The sequence below is a fragment of the Schistocerca cancellata genome, chromosome 3 (genome assembly GCF_023864275.1).
Source record: "Schistocerca cancellata isolate TAMUIC-IGC-003103 chromosome 3, iqSchCanc2.1, whole genome shotgun sequence".
Taxonomy (NCBI): Eukaryota; Metazoa; Arthropoda; class Insecta; order Orthoptera; family Acrididae; genus Schistocerca; species Schistocerca cancellata.
Genome location: NC_064628.1, coordinates 5,789,772 through 5,806,490, shown reverse-complemented (window position 1 = coordinate 5,806,490; position 16,719 = coordinate 5,789,772). Strand labels below are relative to the sequence as shown.

The following is a 16,719-nucleotide window of genomic DNA, read 5'->3' as shown; positions in this document are numbered from 1 at the left end:
CGGTTCACGTCCACGCTGTCGCGGCATGCTACCAGTGTTAAAGACTGCGATGGAGCTCCGTATGCCACGGCAAACTGGCTGACACTGACGGCGGCGGTGCACAAATGCTGCGCAGCTAGCGCTATTCGACGGCCAACACCGCGGTTTCTGGTGTGTCCGCTGTGCCGTGCGTGTGATCATTGCTTGTACAGCCCTCTCGCAGTGTCCGGAGCAAGTATGGTGGGTCTGACACACCGGTGTCAATGTGTTCTTTTTTCCATTTCCGGGAGTGTATTTCCACCGTTAGAGATGACACATGTGGAAAAGTCAAAAACCAATCTACATTACGAGGACAATTTTTGTTGGTTCCCGAAAGGCAACAGGTATTTTGTTTCACAATGTGCACTTTTAAGTTATTCGGCTTTTATTGGATATAGGTCCGCCTTTTATGCAAAAACAGTGTTTTTTCTTGTTACCTAAACGTGTATCGCCACCCCTGTCCTTCCATCAGTGGGTTTTGTTTATTGAAAACTTTTAAACGTGAACGTACAGTATTTTAGGTTGTAACTGGTCTAACAAAGTGAGGCCTAAAGAAAGTTTTTGTTCGTATCTCTTCTTACCGTGATTTTACATTATATTGTTTTGCAGGACCATCTGTATGGCGTTATTCACTGATAGCTTGCCATCTGCAAACTAAACCACACAAATGTAAATTTAATCTCCATCAGTTTCTTAATTTTTTTTAAAAAAAGTCACGTGATTTTGATATGGCAAAACCCAACGCTGACGGGTTTAGGAAACACAACAACATACTGTTCAACGCGTTTTACGAAGTTAAAAGGCATTTTTAAAAACGAAATTACACAAATGATGTTAATATGTTTGTGTACTTCCCTCACAACGCAAAAGAAGAAGGATCAATCACAACAAAACGTGAGCAGTAACAAATGTATACGCAAAACATTTTGCCACACTAAAATCACATGTTTGCTAAAAATCAAGGGATGTGTTAACTTGCCGATGAAATTCATATTTACATCGTTTGGTTTGCAGGTTACGAGCTACCTGTAATGTAAAATCACGGTAAGAAGAAAAACGGACAAAAACTTACTTTAGGCGTCACTTTGTTGGATCAGTTACAACCTAAAATATGTTTGCTTTTCACAGTTTTTAATAAACAAAGACAACTGAGAATGGCACAGAGATATCGAAACATGTTTGAGTAACAAGAAAAAAAACACAGTTTTTGCATGGAAGGCGGACCTATATCCAATAACTTAACGACAAATACGGAAAGAAAGACAAGAACTGCAGATCCAAAAGATCAATTATTCACCGTTGTCGTAATGTCTTTACGTGTAGCGTACAAGTGTCTTTGTTGAAAATAAAACAGCCCAATGATGAAATACCTTTTTCAATGAGACATGCTAATTCTTGAGATTTTTAGTGTGTTGAGTCCTAAGATGACAAGAAAAGTCCCTCACCGCCACCTTTTTTTACACTTAATATAATATTTAAAAATTATATTTTTAGCGATTTTAATGACAGTTATTTCATATATTGTTTCAGTTAGGAATAATATGGAATATTTCAATGACACAGGTTAGAAATGTTAGTATACTTGAAAATTCCTAAGAGGAGCACTTTGCGTCCTCTTTTTGGGCTAGAATCTTGTGGATCCGAAAAAGAAATTCTATTAACACATCTATACATTAAGCTGCTCCTAATGAAACAGTTCGCGGAAGTCTTACCGAAAGACACAGAATGTTTCAAGTACGTCTTCGAGGAGTTACCTCACGTAGGAGAAACGAAACTGAAAGAAAGAGTGTTTGTTGTACCCGGAGTTCGTAAAATGATGTTCAATTCCAACTTTGAGAAAAAGTGAGTGAGAGGGAGGTTTCAGTATCAGTCTTAGACAATAAAAAGGATACACAGTATATTTCTGCTGTAGCCAACACCCTGGAAACATTCAACAAACTAGGCTGATGCGCCTCACTTTTCCCTTTTTCAACAGCCACCTTGCCCTTGTCCCTGAAACCTCGGAATCTAGATGAGCGCTTTCTTCAAGACGTCAGAGTAATGGAAAGATGGTACCAGGGCCGCTGGAATATCAGTACAATGTGATGGTGGATCATTGTTGGTCACTTCACCGATACATGCAACGGGCCATTCATCGGAGAAAAAGCTGTGTTAGGGGCTTTAACAAGAAGAGAGAAAGGAAATACAGGGCTATTACAAATGATTGAAGCGATTTCATAAATTCACTGTAGCTCCATTCATTGACATATGGTACGACACACTACAGAAACGTAGAAAAACTCATAAAGTTTTGTTCGGCTGAAGCCGCACTCCAGGTTTCTGCCGCCAGAGCGCTCGAGAGCGCAGTGAGACAAAATGGCGACAGAGGCCGAGAAAGCGTATGTCGTGCTTGAAATGCACTCACATCAGTCAGTCATAACAGTGCAACGACACTTCAGGACGAAGTTCAACAAAGATCCACCAACTGCTAACTCCATTCGGCGATGGAATGCGCAGTTTAAAGCTTCTGAATGCCTCTGTAAGAGGAAATCAACGGGTCGGCCTGCAGTGAGCGAAGAAACGGTTGAACGCGTGCGGGCAAGTTTCACGCGTAGCCCGCGGAAGTCGACGAATAAAGCAAGCAGGGAGCTAAACGTACCACAGCCGACGGTTTGGAAAATCTTACGGAAAAGGCTAAAGCAGAAGCCTTACCGTTTACAATTGCTACAAGCCCTGACACCCGATGACAAAGTCAAACGCTTTGAATTTTCGGCGCAGTTGCAACAGCTCATGGAAGAGGATGCGTTCAGTGCGAAACTTGTTTTCAGTGATGAAGCAACATTTTTTCTTAATGGTGAAGTGAACAGACACAATGTGCGAATCTGGGCGGTAGAGAATCCTCACGCATTCGTGCAGCAAATTCGCAATTCACCAAAAGTTAACGTGTTTTGTGCAATCTCACGATTTAAAGCTTACGGCCCCTTTTTCTTCTGCGAAAAAAACGTTACAGGACACGTGCATCTGGACATGCTGAAAAATTGGCTCATGCCACAACTGGAGACCGACAGCGTCGACTTCATCTTTCAACAGGATGGTGATCCATCGCACTTCCATCATGATGTTCGGCATTTCTTAAACAGGAGATTGGAAAACCGATAGATCGGTCGTGGTGGAGATCATGATCAGCAATTCATGTCATGGGCTCCACGCTCTCCCGACTTAACCCTATGCGATTTCTTTCTGTGGGGTTATGTGAAAGATTCAGTGTTTAAACCTTCTCTAGCAAGAAACGTGCCAGAACTGCGAGCTCGCATCAACGATGCTTTCGAACTCATTGATGGGGACATGCTGCGCCGAGTGTGGGAGGAACTTGATTATCGGCTTGATGTCTGCCATATCACTAAAGGGGCACATATCGAACATTTGTGAATGCCTAAAAAAACTTTTTGAGTTTTTGTATGTGTGTGCAAAGCATTGTGAAAATATCTCAAATAATAAAGTTATTGTAGAGCTGTGAAATCGCTTCAATCATTTGTAATAAGCCGATGGACACAAAATTCCCATGTAATGAAGAGCGTTTTTCCTGTTTTTATTCCAAATTACATATCATTTCTGTTACGTGTGTTTTACTATCTTCCTAGTTTATAAGGGAGCTACGCTCTAACAAAACTGTTCGGAAAGAGAAAAAGAAAGGAAGAGTTCATATATGGATTCAGTCCCCAAAACACCATATTATTAAGATATTACCTAACAAAAAGAAATCAAAGAAATAGCGTTTGTTAGGCTGTGTTACTGAATTAGTTTGGTGAACTAAGTTGCCTGCATATGAAGACGAAAATGAAAAATATCTTACGGAGAAATTGTTTTAGATGCATTGAAATGAATTAAATTGGGATGATGACCTACAGACGTACTATGATGGAAAAAGTACGAGCTGGAAATTGTGCTCTGTTAGAAGTACATCTCAATATTGGTTAGCGTCGTAGTGCAGCGTTGTGCAAATTTCGTCGGACACCGTTCGGATATAGGGAGATACACATGTGCTTTAGATATCAGTATCAATTTCAGGCGAGTGTGACCGGGTCACAAATGAGACATTATCTTTAACCTTACACATCTTAATAAATCAAAAAATGTGTTTGCTGGTTTCAGCTGTTATAACATCATTGTTGGAGCTCTCCTTTTTTCTGGTATATTTCCCAGGGGTTTACTGAATTTAGATTTGTAACTTCCCATGAAGTGACGAATGCATCATTTAAACAACACCGATATTTTTTCAGTGTTTGAATTAAACCAGAAGAAGACAAGTACTGACCCGCAACTCAGTCGCTGTAAACCTTTGTGCATCACTGAACTACCAATTATTTAAAATATGGGGAAGTGTGATGGTAACAAAGATTATCATGTTTACATAAAGTAACTAGAAACGCTCCATAAACATAATGTCTGCAAAAGGCGCAAATAACTATTTGGTGCAGTTTCGTATCGGTATGTTTGCAGACCAGTTTGTTTACAACTTACAAAGTGGACGTGATAAGTGAGAACACTAGTTTCTTAGTCTAAAACAAGTGAAGGAGGCCAACCTCGTTAACGTAGAGCCAGGTAACAGGCCAAACAGCTAAATGTTTTTATGTAAAAACATCAAGAATTTTTCAGTAAAAGGTCAACAGTTAAATGAAATTCGAAATTTTTGTTTAAGTAATACATTGGTTAACGTTCCTGAGATTCATCAGGTGCATCAATTTTAACAGGTTTTTTGTTGCTTCAATGTGCAGATGAAGTCATTGCAAACAAACACCGTTCATTTGAAGGGTTTCGCTGGAAAGAAGAACTATAAAGACGGGAAGAACACGGACAGAAGAACAAAGGTAACAGCACAGAGACCGTATGAAGGACTACTGGAAACAGGGAAATCCGTACAAAGAGGGCAAAATGAAGTTGTAGTTTGTGAGCTCCACAAATTGTCCAACAGTACGTCGCTGTGACTGAGAAATTACCCCTCCTCTAAAGATCCAGCGTCGACGAAACTGTTGGTTAAGTGAAGTTTGGAGTTTCAGTCTTCATTACGCACCCGACAGAGCGGTAAACTGAGACGATTTTCTTGTAAACAGCTGTTGCGTGCGTAAATAGCTTTTGGGCATCAGCTGCTACGGGGGACGATATGGTATGAGCAGGTCAGTCCACTCTACACGAGCGCTTCACAATAATCAAGGACAAATTCGGTTACGTTGCTTGGTTGACCCGTAAAGTTCCCTGTGCTTGTGAAAATTATCCTTCTTATGTAACTTTTCGTAGACGAATTTTGTACGTTTGCAATCTCCCCCTGCTACCGTAACAATTGATTTAGAAATACCAAGATGCAAACTACGGCAGCTACAGCTTTAGTGGTACTTTTCTTACACGTCACTTTGACGGTATCCGCCCAATCGACTCTCAATCACAATTTTATATTGTTCATTATTACTATGAATATAAACTTCATAAACACCCAGGGTTACATGAAAACACACAAGTTCCTACGTCTATCGAAAAAACGTTACTGCATTTGTCATTCTTTCACGAAAGCACTTTTAAACAGTAGTAAAAATTTTATGCAAGCCTAAAAATGTCAACGGAAAGAACTGGGGACAATAGTGATTGTTCAAATGTATGTTACGAAAATAGTTTATTTTCCGGCACAGTCACAAACAGTTTCAAAAAATATATTGATATGTGGTTTTCTCTAAAGATAGCAGTAACCTACTCATAAAAGTTAACCTAAATGGTATAGACCAGAGATATAAATAAAATAAAATAAAATATACTTCAGTGAGATAAATCAAATTGAATAATCTACTTACGCTGTATCTGTTCCGCTGGAAGATCGTCCTGAAAAGTAAGAAAAGTGTTGAGTTAGACAACGGTTTATAGCAGAAAAAACAGGTTTTAACATGACAATTAACTGTTTCCTGCAGGGTACATGTAGTTGATTTAAACACAGGTGTCCTCTTCCGACTGTTTGGTGTTTCTCTATCGCCAGCAATTGGCTAAATCTACTAACGAAGTTAGTAAGTTGTGGTGGTAGATCTCTATACTGGGTACTGACGCCAGTGAAATGCCAGACAAGCGAAGGTACATTCGTTCGCCTAAATCGAAAATAAAAAACTATTGTCTGTATTTATCAGCCTAGACAGCCCAAATAGTCTCGGCGCGTTAAGAATTGTGTAATTAACGAAATTTAGTTTTGTTGTAACAGAGAAATGTAAATATTCTAAAGTACGTTAGCACCAGATAAATAGCAAATGTATTGCTGATTTCACAGCTGTGCCGTCTCCGAAGTATGCGTAACGATAGAAACGTTGTTCGCTCTTTCCACATTGTTCGATTTCGTTCTTTCATTTCTGCCGGGACATTGTGCGGGTCATTCAATGATGTGACGGCTATAAACGGGGCTATAAGCTGCTATTATTATTTAGCGACACCATTAGGACCAGTCACTGAAACAGATCTTGTCTCGCAGGCTGTTTGATAGTTTACAGCCAGAAGATCCTGAAGAAGATCGCAGCAGAGGAATCGTGAGAAATAACTGAAGGGGAACATTACGCGGTCTAACAATCTATAAGATTTTACTTTCAGTTTGACAGCAAATTATTCATGCGTAGGGCCCACGTATTACACATATAGTAGCTTCTTAAAATAATCCTATACGTGCCCAGCAATACTCTTACCCTCATTGCGATCTCTATTTTATTTTTTTTTTTTTATTTTATCTGCGCAGTTAACACCCGAGAATAAGTGAAATTTTAATCCATTGCAACTTTCGGGTTATAGTCAAACTTACAGGTTATGTCTTGTCATGTTTATACCGAATATATTGTTCGAAATACGTTATAGTCTATTTCGAGGACAAACATCCTTGTCCGGGAGCAGGAACGAACTCAGGACCTCAGTTTTACAAAGCAACAACACTGTTCCGAAATCACGGAGAATTACGATGTTATCATCACCGCTTCTAAGCTGAAATTCTAGGCTCCAGTAATGAGCGTCAGGTCAGTCTTTAAGTCAACAGGAATGTGCACACAAAAGTACGGAAGGTGTTCTTAACACGGAGGCAAAATCTCTCGAAAGGGGAAACGAAATGAAATAACTTACGTGTGTCAGAAGACATCGGTTTATTTCTATAAAATCCATCAATGTGTTATAAATGCCGGAACTCATATACGCCTGATATCACATAACAGTTGACGAATGTCATCGTATGTTTGTACACAGCCAACCAAGCCTGCTTGTTTGGTTGTTTATTTTTATTTTGCACGGAACGGTATTAAGCTACATGCCAGTCTTCAGTTTTCCTATAATTTACTATTGTGTCCTCATAGAATTTCCGTAGACTTTTTAAAAATTTACTTCAACTTTTTTTACCACTTCCTCGTCGTGTCACAGACGAAGGAGCGTGCTTTACATAGAAGTATGTACAGGGCTATTACAAATGATTGAAGCGATTTCATAAATTCACTGTAGCTCCATTCATTGACATATGGTCACGAAACACTACAGATACGTAGAAAAACTCATAAAGTTTTTTTCGGCTGAAGCCGCACTTCAGGTTTCTGCCGCCAGAGCGCTCGAGAGCGCAGTGAGACAAAATGGCGACAGGAGCCGAGAAAGCGTATGTCGTGCTTGAAATGCACTCACATCAGTCAGTCATAACAGTGCAACGACACTTCAGGACGAAGTTCGACAAAGATCCACCAACTGCTAACTCCATTCGGCGATGGTATGCGCAGTTTAAAGCTTCTGGATGCCTCTGTAAGGGGAAATTAACGGGTCGGCCTGCAGTGAGCGAAGAAACGGTTGAACGCATGCGGGCAAGTTTCACGCGTAGCCCGCGGAAGTCGACGAATAAAGCAAGCATGGAGCTAAACGTACCACAGCCGACGGTTTGGAAAATCTTAACGGAAAAGGCTAAAGCAGAAGTCTTACCGTTTACAATTGCTACAACCCCTGACACCCGATGACAAAGTCAAACACTTTGAATTTTCGGCGCGGTTGCAACAACTCATGGAAGAGGATGCGTTCAGTGCGAAACTTGTTTTCAGTGATGAAGCAACATTTTTCCTTAATGGTGAAGTGAACGGACACAATGTGCGAATCTGGGCGGTAGAGAACCCTCACGCATTCGTGCAGCAAATTCGCAATTCACCAAAAGTTAACGTGTTTTGTGCAATCTCACGATTTAAGGTTTACGGCCCCTTTTTCTTCTGCGAAAAAAACGTTACAGGACACGTGTATCTGGACATGCTGGAAAATTGGCTCATGCCACAACTGGAGACCGACAGCGCCGACTTCATCTTTCAACAGGATGGTGCTCCACCGCACTTCCATCATGATGTTTGGCATTTCTTAAACAGGAGATTGGAAAACCGATGGATCGGTCGTGGTGGAGATCATGATCAGCAATTCATGTCATGGCCTCCACGCTCTCCCGACTTAACCCCATGCGATTTCTTTCTGTGGGGTTATGTGAAAGATTCAGTGTTTAAACCTCCTCTACCAAGAAACGTGCCAGAACTGCGAGCTCGCATCAACGATGCTTTCGAACTCATTGATGAGGACATGCTGCGCCGAGTGTGGGAGGAACTTGATTATCGGCTTGATGTTTGCCGAATCACTAAAGGGGCACATATCGAACATTTGTGAATGCCTAAAAAACTTTTTGAGTTTTTGTATGTGTGTACAAAGCATTTTGAAATTATCTCAAATAATAAAGTTATTGTAGAGCTGTGAAATCGCTTCAATCATTTGTAATAACCCTGTATATACATGAAGTATCCTGCATCAACCTCATACAAGGTAAATCCAAACGAGCGAGGTGTCGCAGTGGTTGCCACACGGGGCTTGCATTCGGGAGGAAGACGGTTCAAACCCGCGTCCGGCCATCCTGGTTTATCTTTTCCGTGTTTTCCCTAAACCGCTTCAGGCAAATACCGGGATGGTTCCCTTGAAAGGGCACGTCCGCCATCCTTCCCCACCCTTCCCTAATGTGACGTAATTGACGATCTCGCTGTCTGGTCTCTTCCCGCAAATGAACCAACCAACCATCTACATCTACGTGATTACTCTGCTATTCACAATAAAGTGCCTGGGAGAGGGTTCAATGAACCACCTTCAAACTGTGTCTCTACAGTCCCACTCTCGAACGGCACGCGAGAAAAACGAGCACTTAAATTTTTCTGTGCGAATCCTGATTTCTCTTATTTCATCGAGATGTTCATTTCTCCCTAAAAGGTGGGTGCCAACAGAATGTTTTCGCAATCGGAGGAGAAAACTAGTGATTGAAATTTCATGAGAAGAACCCGTCGCAATGAAAAACGCCTTTGTTTTAATGATTGCCACTCCAATTCACGTATCATGTATGTGGCACTCTCTCCCCTACTTCGCGACAATACAAAGCGAGCTGCCCTTCTTTGTACTTTTTCTATGTCATCCCTCAGTCCCACCTGACGCGGACCCCACACCGGACAGCAATACTCCAGAATAGGGCGGACAAGCGTGGTGTAAGCAGTTGTCCCTCCTAAGTGCCGGCCGCTGTGGCCGAGCGGTTCTAGTCGCTACAGTCTGCAACCGCGCGACCGCTGCAGTCGCAGGTTCGAATCCTGCCTCGGGAATGGATGTGTGTGATGTCCTCAGGTTAGTTAGGTTTAAGTAGTTCTACGTTCTAGGGGACTGATGACCTCAGACGTTAAGTCCCATAGTGACCAGAGCCATTTTTTTGCACCTTCTAAGTGTTCTGCCAATGAATCGCAGTCTTTGGTTTGGTCTACCCACAAGAAAATCTATGTGATCGTTCCAACTTAGGTTATTTGTAATTGTAATCCCTAAGTATTTAGTTGAATTTACAGCCTTCAGATTTGTGTGACTTATCGCGTAATCGAAATTTAGCTGTCTTCTTTTAGTACTCATGTGAATAACTTCACACTTTTCCTTATTCAGGGCTAATGGCAACTTTTCGCACCATACAGATATTTTATATAAATCATTTTGCAAGTCGTTTTGATCATCTGATGACTTTACAAGACGGTGAATGACAGCATCACCTGCAAACAATCTAAGAGGGCTACTCAGATTGTCTCCTATGTCGTTAATATAGATCACGGACAATAGAGGGCCTATAACAATCGTTTTGACATCCCCTGTCAAAAAAATGGCTCCGAGCACTACGGGACCCAACATCTGAGGTCATCAGTCCCCTAGACTTAGAACTACTTAAACCTAAAGACATCACACACATCCATGCCCGAGGCAGGATTCGAACCTGCGACCGTAGCAGTCGCGCGGTTCCGAACTGAAGTGCTTAGAACCGCTCGGCCACCGCGGCCGGCCATCCCCTGTCGATAGCACTCATTACTTCATGAGTATGAAGAGCTAGTGTTTCACAAAAACAAAAATTGCTGAATCCGAGCTGACTACGCGTCAATGAATCGTTTTCTTGGAGGTACTTCATAACGTTCGAATACAATGTAAGTTCCAAAAGCCTACTGCAAATCAATATGGGCTTTTAATTCAACGGATTAGTCCTACTTCCCTTTTTGCGTATTGGTGTGACTTGAGCAATTTTCCAAACTTTAGGTAGGGATCTTACTGTGAGCGATCTGTTGTATGCAATTGCTAAATATGGAGCTATTGTATCAGTATACTCTGAGAGGAACCTGACAGGTATACAATCTGAACTGGAAGCCTTGCTTTTATTACGTGATTTAAGCTGCTTTGGGACACCAAGGATATCTATTTCTATGTTTCGGATGCCACCGACAAAATTTCGGTGGTCGTTCAGGGACATTTCCCGAGTAGTTTGGTATAAGGGTCTTGTGGTTTGCAGTGGCTTGTTACAAAGTAACTGCATTTAATTTTATTTATTAACCCCCATTTATCTTTACACCTGTAATGCACTGAAAATACCCTCACAATAGTGCACGTGCCGACGCTGTACGCTATACACTGTGTGCCATGTTTGGAAACTAATCCAGCCGCGGTACTGTCTGTTGACAACAGCACGGCCACCGTACCCTTCGCCCATAAGCTTACATTCAGTACTGCATGGTTGAGTCTCAGATATGTTTCTCCGGCAGTGTATGTCGTACGTCAACAGTGATACACAGCGGTACGAATAGGTCTCCCGAGGAAGAGTTGGCCATTACGAACTTAGTGTATGGATTGACTGAGTGCAGTGGAAGAGCGTCACAATGATATCACGGCAAGTTGTTCCCGCAGCTACGACAACAACAACACAGTGCTTTTGCTTCTGAGAGTTGTTGTTCTACACTGTGTTTTGTGTTGCACCTGTTGGTCATCGCATGTTATCGGCTATTTCGCTCTAGTGAAGGTTCAAAAAATGGTTAAAATGGCTCTGAGCGCTATGGGACGTTACATCTGAGGTCATCAGTCCCCTAGGGCTTAGAACTACTTAAACCTAAGTAACCTAAGGACATCACACACATCCATGCCCGAAGCAGCATTCGAACCTGCGACCGTAGCGGTAGCGCGGTTTCAGACTGAAGTGCCTAGAACCTCTCGGTCATTCTAGTCAACATCTATATCTACATACATACTCCGCAATCCACTATACGGTGCGTGGCGGAGGGTACCTCGTACCACAACTAGCATCTTCTCTCCCTGTTCCACTCCCAAACAGAACGAGGGAAAAATGACTGCCTATATGCCTCTGTACGAGCCCTAATCTCTCTTATCTTATCTTTGTGGTCTTTCCTCGAAATATAAATTGGCGGCAGTAAAACTGTACTGCAGTCAGCTTTAAATGCTGGTTCTCTAAATTTCCTCATTAGCGATTCACGAAAAGAACGCCTCCTTTCCTCCAGAGACTCCCACCCGAGTTCCTGAAGCATTTCCGTAAGACTCGCGTGATGATCAAACCCACCAGTAACAAATCTAGCAGCCCGCCTCTGAATTGCTTCTATGTCCTCCCTCAATCCGACCTGATAGGAATCCCGAACGCTCGAGGAGTACTCAAGAATAAGTCGTATTAGTGTTTTATAAGCGGTCTCCTTTACAGATGAACCACATCTTCCCAAAATTCTACCAACGAACCGAAGACGACTATCCGCCTTCCCCACAACTGCCATTACATGCTTGTCATACTTCATATCGCTCTGCAATGTTACTCCCAAATATTTAATCGACGTGACTGTGTCAAGCGCTATACTACTAATGGAGTACTCAAATATTATGGGATTCTTTTTCCTATTCATCTGCATTAATTTACTTTTATCAATATTTGGAGTTAGCTGCCATTCTTTACACCAATCACAAATCCTGTCCAAGTCATCTTGTATCCTCCTACAGTCACTCAACGACGACACCGTCCCTTACGCCATAGCATCACCAGCAAACAGCCGCACATTGGTATCCACCCTATCCAAAAGATCATTTATGTAGATGGAAAACAACAGCGGACCTACCACACTTTCCTGGGGCTTTCCAGATGATACCCCCATCTCCGATGAACAATCACCATCGGGGACAACGTACTGGGTTCTATTACTTAAGAAGTCTTCGAGCCACTCACATACTTGGGAACCAATCCCATTTGCTCGTACCTTAGTTAGGAGTCTGCAGTGGGGCACCTAGTCAAACGCTTTCCGGAAGTCAAGGAATATGACATCCGTCTGATACCCTTCAGCCATGGTTCGCAAGATATCATGTGAAAAAAGGGCGAGTTGCGTTTCGCAGGAGCGATGCTTTCTAAAGCCGTGCTGATGCATGGACAGCAACTTCTCTGTCTCAAGTAAATTCATTATATTCAAACTGAGAATATGTTCTAGAATCCTGCAACAATCCGACGTTAAGGGTATTGTTCTGTAATTTTGAGGATCCGTCCTTCTACCCTTCTTATATAGAGGCGTCACCTGCGCTTTTTTCCAGTCTCTCCGAACTTTACGTTGGGCAAGAGATTCGCGATAAATGCAAGCTAAGTAAGGAGCCAATGCAGTAGAGTGCTCTCTGTAAAACCGAATTGGAATCCCATCAGGACCTGGCGATTTATTTATTTTCAACCCATTCAGCTGCTTCACAACCCCAGGGATGTCTATCACTATGTCCTCCATACGGGAATCTGTTCGAGACTCAAACGGCGGTATGTTTGTACCATCCTCCTGCGTGAAAGATTTCTCAAATGCTAAATTTAAAATCTCAGCTTTCGTTTTGCTGTCTTCCGTTGCTAGTAAATAAGGTAAATGAGACAACACATTACACGAATCTTCTGTGAAGGGTCACTGGTGACCTCGGATCCCTTATACCAAAATGCTCAGAAAATATTCCTGAAAAACATCCAAAATTTTGTAGGTGGGGTTCTGGTTTACTCTGTAGACATGCAGTAATACACAGCCTTCTTTTTTATTAGAGAACGAAGTCACGTATTACGGTGAGTGGTCATTAGACACAGGTGCATTTACAATAAGGTGTAGCGCAATGCCATCGACTAGCCACAAATCCACATACACACCCGAGTGGCCGCTAACTGTGGATCACCCCAAAAGGCGCCACAGCCGCGGCAGGCACTCCCGCCTGCAGACGTACCATGGTGGCGGCTGCGGGGGCGGCTGCGGGGGCGGCGGCGGCGGCGGCAGTGGTCCTGGTGCCTCCTGCGGCGTCCTGTCACTACTGAGGGGCGGCGCGGGCGGCTCCTCAACACTCCAATTTAGCGGGAGAGAACCGGCAGTAAGGGTCCGCGTGCGCTGCAATGGGCTGCATTGTACCTCTGACCTGTCCTTCGCCCGAATTAGCGGCCGGCAGACTGACATTTGACGGCGGCGAAAGTGGCCAACGGCGCGTCGCGGGCGCTCCCAACAAGTCCCTCCCGCCGGCCGCCCCACCTGCTGTGTGCAGACGGCGCGAAGGCGCCGCTACACACCGTCCACTTCTGCTCTCTGAACTGAAATTTCCCTGAGCGTTCCTCATTTCGCATATCTAGCCTTGCTATCGCCCACGAAGTCGTGCACATGCAAGTAAGCAGTTTTCAAATGGTTCAAATGGCTCTGAGCACTACGGGACTTAACTTCTAAGGTCATCAGTCCACTAGAACTTAGAACTACTTAAACCTAACTAACCTAAGAACATCACACACATCCGTGCCCGAGGCAGGATTCGAACCTGCGACCGCAGCGTTCGCGCGGTTCCAGACTCTACCGCCTAGAACCGCTCGGCCGCAGTTTTCCTGTATCGAAAGTTATTTTAACAACCACTCAGAATACCTCCGTTCTCTACTGTCACAACACAGTTGAAATGTATAGAAAAAGACTATCGAACGGGATTTAAATAACAAGACCAGATGTTGTTGCTATTGTCTCAGTCTGAAGACTGGTTCGTTACAAACCTCCAATTAGGGATGAGAAAAACCGGTTGGTTAAAACCGATACAGGTATTTCAGTTCATAATAACCGATATTTTTCGGTACTTGTTTGGTCTCGGTTATAACAGGTATTTTTTTATTTTTTATTGATAACGGGGTAAAACAAACCAAAATTCAATAAGCCATAGCAGCAGTGCAAACATTTTTGGTTTTTAAATGATACCTTTTTTTTAAAGTAATTTTGATGAACATAAACAAAAGTAAAAACTGGACTGTTCTCAAATCGGGTGATGCTGCGGGAATTAGATTAGGAAATGAGACGCTTAAAGTAGTCAATGAATTTTGCTATTTCGGGAGCAAAATAACTGATGATCGTCGAAGTAGAGAGGATATAAAATGTAGACTGGCAATCGCAAGGAAAGCGTTTCTGATGAAGAGAAATTTGTTAACATCGAGTATTGATTTAAGTGTCAGGAAGTCGTTTCTGAAAGTATTTGTATGGAGTATAGCCATGTATGGAAGTGAACCGTGGACGATAAATAGTTTAGACAAGAAGAGAATAGAAGATTTCGAAATGTGGTGCTACGGAAGAATGCTGAAGATTAGATGGGTAGATCACATAACTAATGACGAGGTATTGAACAGAATTGGAGAGAAGAGATATTTGTGGCGCATCTTGACTAGAAGAAGGGATCGGTTGGTAGGGCATATTCTGAGGCATCAAGGGATCGCCAGTTTAGTATTGGAGGGCAGCGCGGAGGGTAAAAACAGTAGAGGGAGACCAAGAGATGAATACACTGAGCAGATGAAGAAGGTTGCACAGGAGAGAGTAGCATGGAGAGCTTCATCAAACCAGTGTCTGGACTGAAGACCACAACAACAACAATTTTTATTCGTAAAATTTTTACTGTTTTGAAATACTGCGTTATTACAGTAAGTCGGAAAAGCAATCAGTGCTATTTTAATAACAACGTAGACAGAAAAGAGCAACAAACGAATGGCATAAGAATTGGTTCAGCACTGCTGAAGGAGGATACAAGATGACTTGGACAGGATTTGTGATTGGTGTAAAGAATGGCAGCTAACTCTAAATATAGATAAATGTAAATTAATGCAGATGAATAGGAACAAGAATCCCGTAATGTTTGAATACTCCATTAGTAGTGTAGCGCTTGACACAGTCACGTGATTAAATATTTGGGTGTAATATTGCAGAGCGATATGAAGTGGGACAAGCATGTAATGGCAGTTGTAGGGAAGGCGGATAGTCGTCTTCGGTTCATTGGTAGAATTTTGGGAAGATGTGGTTCGTCTGTAAAGGAGACCGGTTATAAAACACTAATACGGCCTATTCTTGAGTACTGCTCGAGCGTTTGGGATCCCTATCAGGTCGGATTGAGGGAGGACATAGAAGCAATTCAGAGGCGGGCTGCTAGATTTGTTACTGGTAGGTTTGATCATCACGCGAGTGTTACCGAAATGCTTCAGGAACTCGGGTGGGAGTCTCTAGAGGAAAGGAGGCGTTCTTTTCGTGAATCGCTACTGAGGAAATTTAGAGAACCAACATTTGAGGCTGACTGCAGTACAATTTTACTGCCGCCAACTTATATTTCGCGGAAAGACCACAAAGATAGGAGAGATTAGGGCTCGTACAGAGGCATATAGGCAGTCATTTTTCCCTCGTTCTGTTTGGGAGTGGAACAGGGAGAGAAGATGCTAGTTGTGGTATGAGGTACCCTTCGCCACGCACCGTATGGTGGATTGCGGAGTATATATGTAGATGTAGATGTAGAAAAATAACGTACCTTTTACCATGTGGCGTTGCCTATTGGATGGTGCGTGACATAGTCCTTTACATAGGAGTATTTTACGAAGTACAATGCTCCATTTGCTTTAAAAGATTAAAAACGGGAGCAGCTACAACAAACTTGAGTGGTTATATAAGCAGAAAACTTAAAATTTTACAATTTTTGATTCTAATTCATAATTTACAATAAGAACGGAAAGTAACTGACATACTGACCGTGCCTACATCATGTAAGCTTCATCTGCTTGTAGTCCTTGAAAACGGACACATTAACACAAATAAACGGAGTTCTACAAGCTCAGTTTTCACACTTTAGCACTCTCAATTTTTAATAGCTAAAAAGCGGCGTGGGCCCCTATGACAGCATGATTTTTGAGCAGAGTTACAAAAAGTTAGAATCAATAGGAGAATACTAGGAGAATACTGCTGATTTTTTTGTAGTATACGACCACTTACCACTTTTCAAGAAAAGCAACGAACGGCGAACGAACTATTTTTCTCTTATTTGTCTATTTAATCTAGTATTTTGATTCTGTGTATCTTGAAACTGAGGTAGCTAAAACTTTTCAGT

At 42.4% G+C, this 16,719-nt stretch overlaps 1 protein-coding gene across 1 annotated transcript in view; it reads right to left on the bottom strand.

The window, feature by feature from the left end:
• Positions 1-13,699, bottom strand: part of LOC126176773 (troponin C, isoallergen Bla g 6.0101-like) — a 57,274-nt gene extending 43,575 nt beyond the window's left edge. The window contains exons 1-2 of the mRNA XM_049923942.1: positions 13,570-13,699; positions 5,838-5,865 (exon numbers count right to left, since the gene is read on the bottom strand). Coding sequence (XP_049779899.1) covers positions 5,838-5,865; positions 13,570-13,572 — 31 coding nt within the window. The 5' untranslated portion in view covers positions 13,573-13,699. The remainder of the gene's footprint in view (positions 1-5,837; positions 5,866-13,569) is intronic.
• Positions 13,700-16,719: the final 3,020 nt, after the last annotated feature.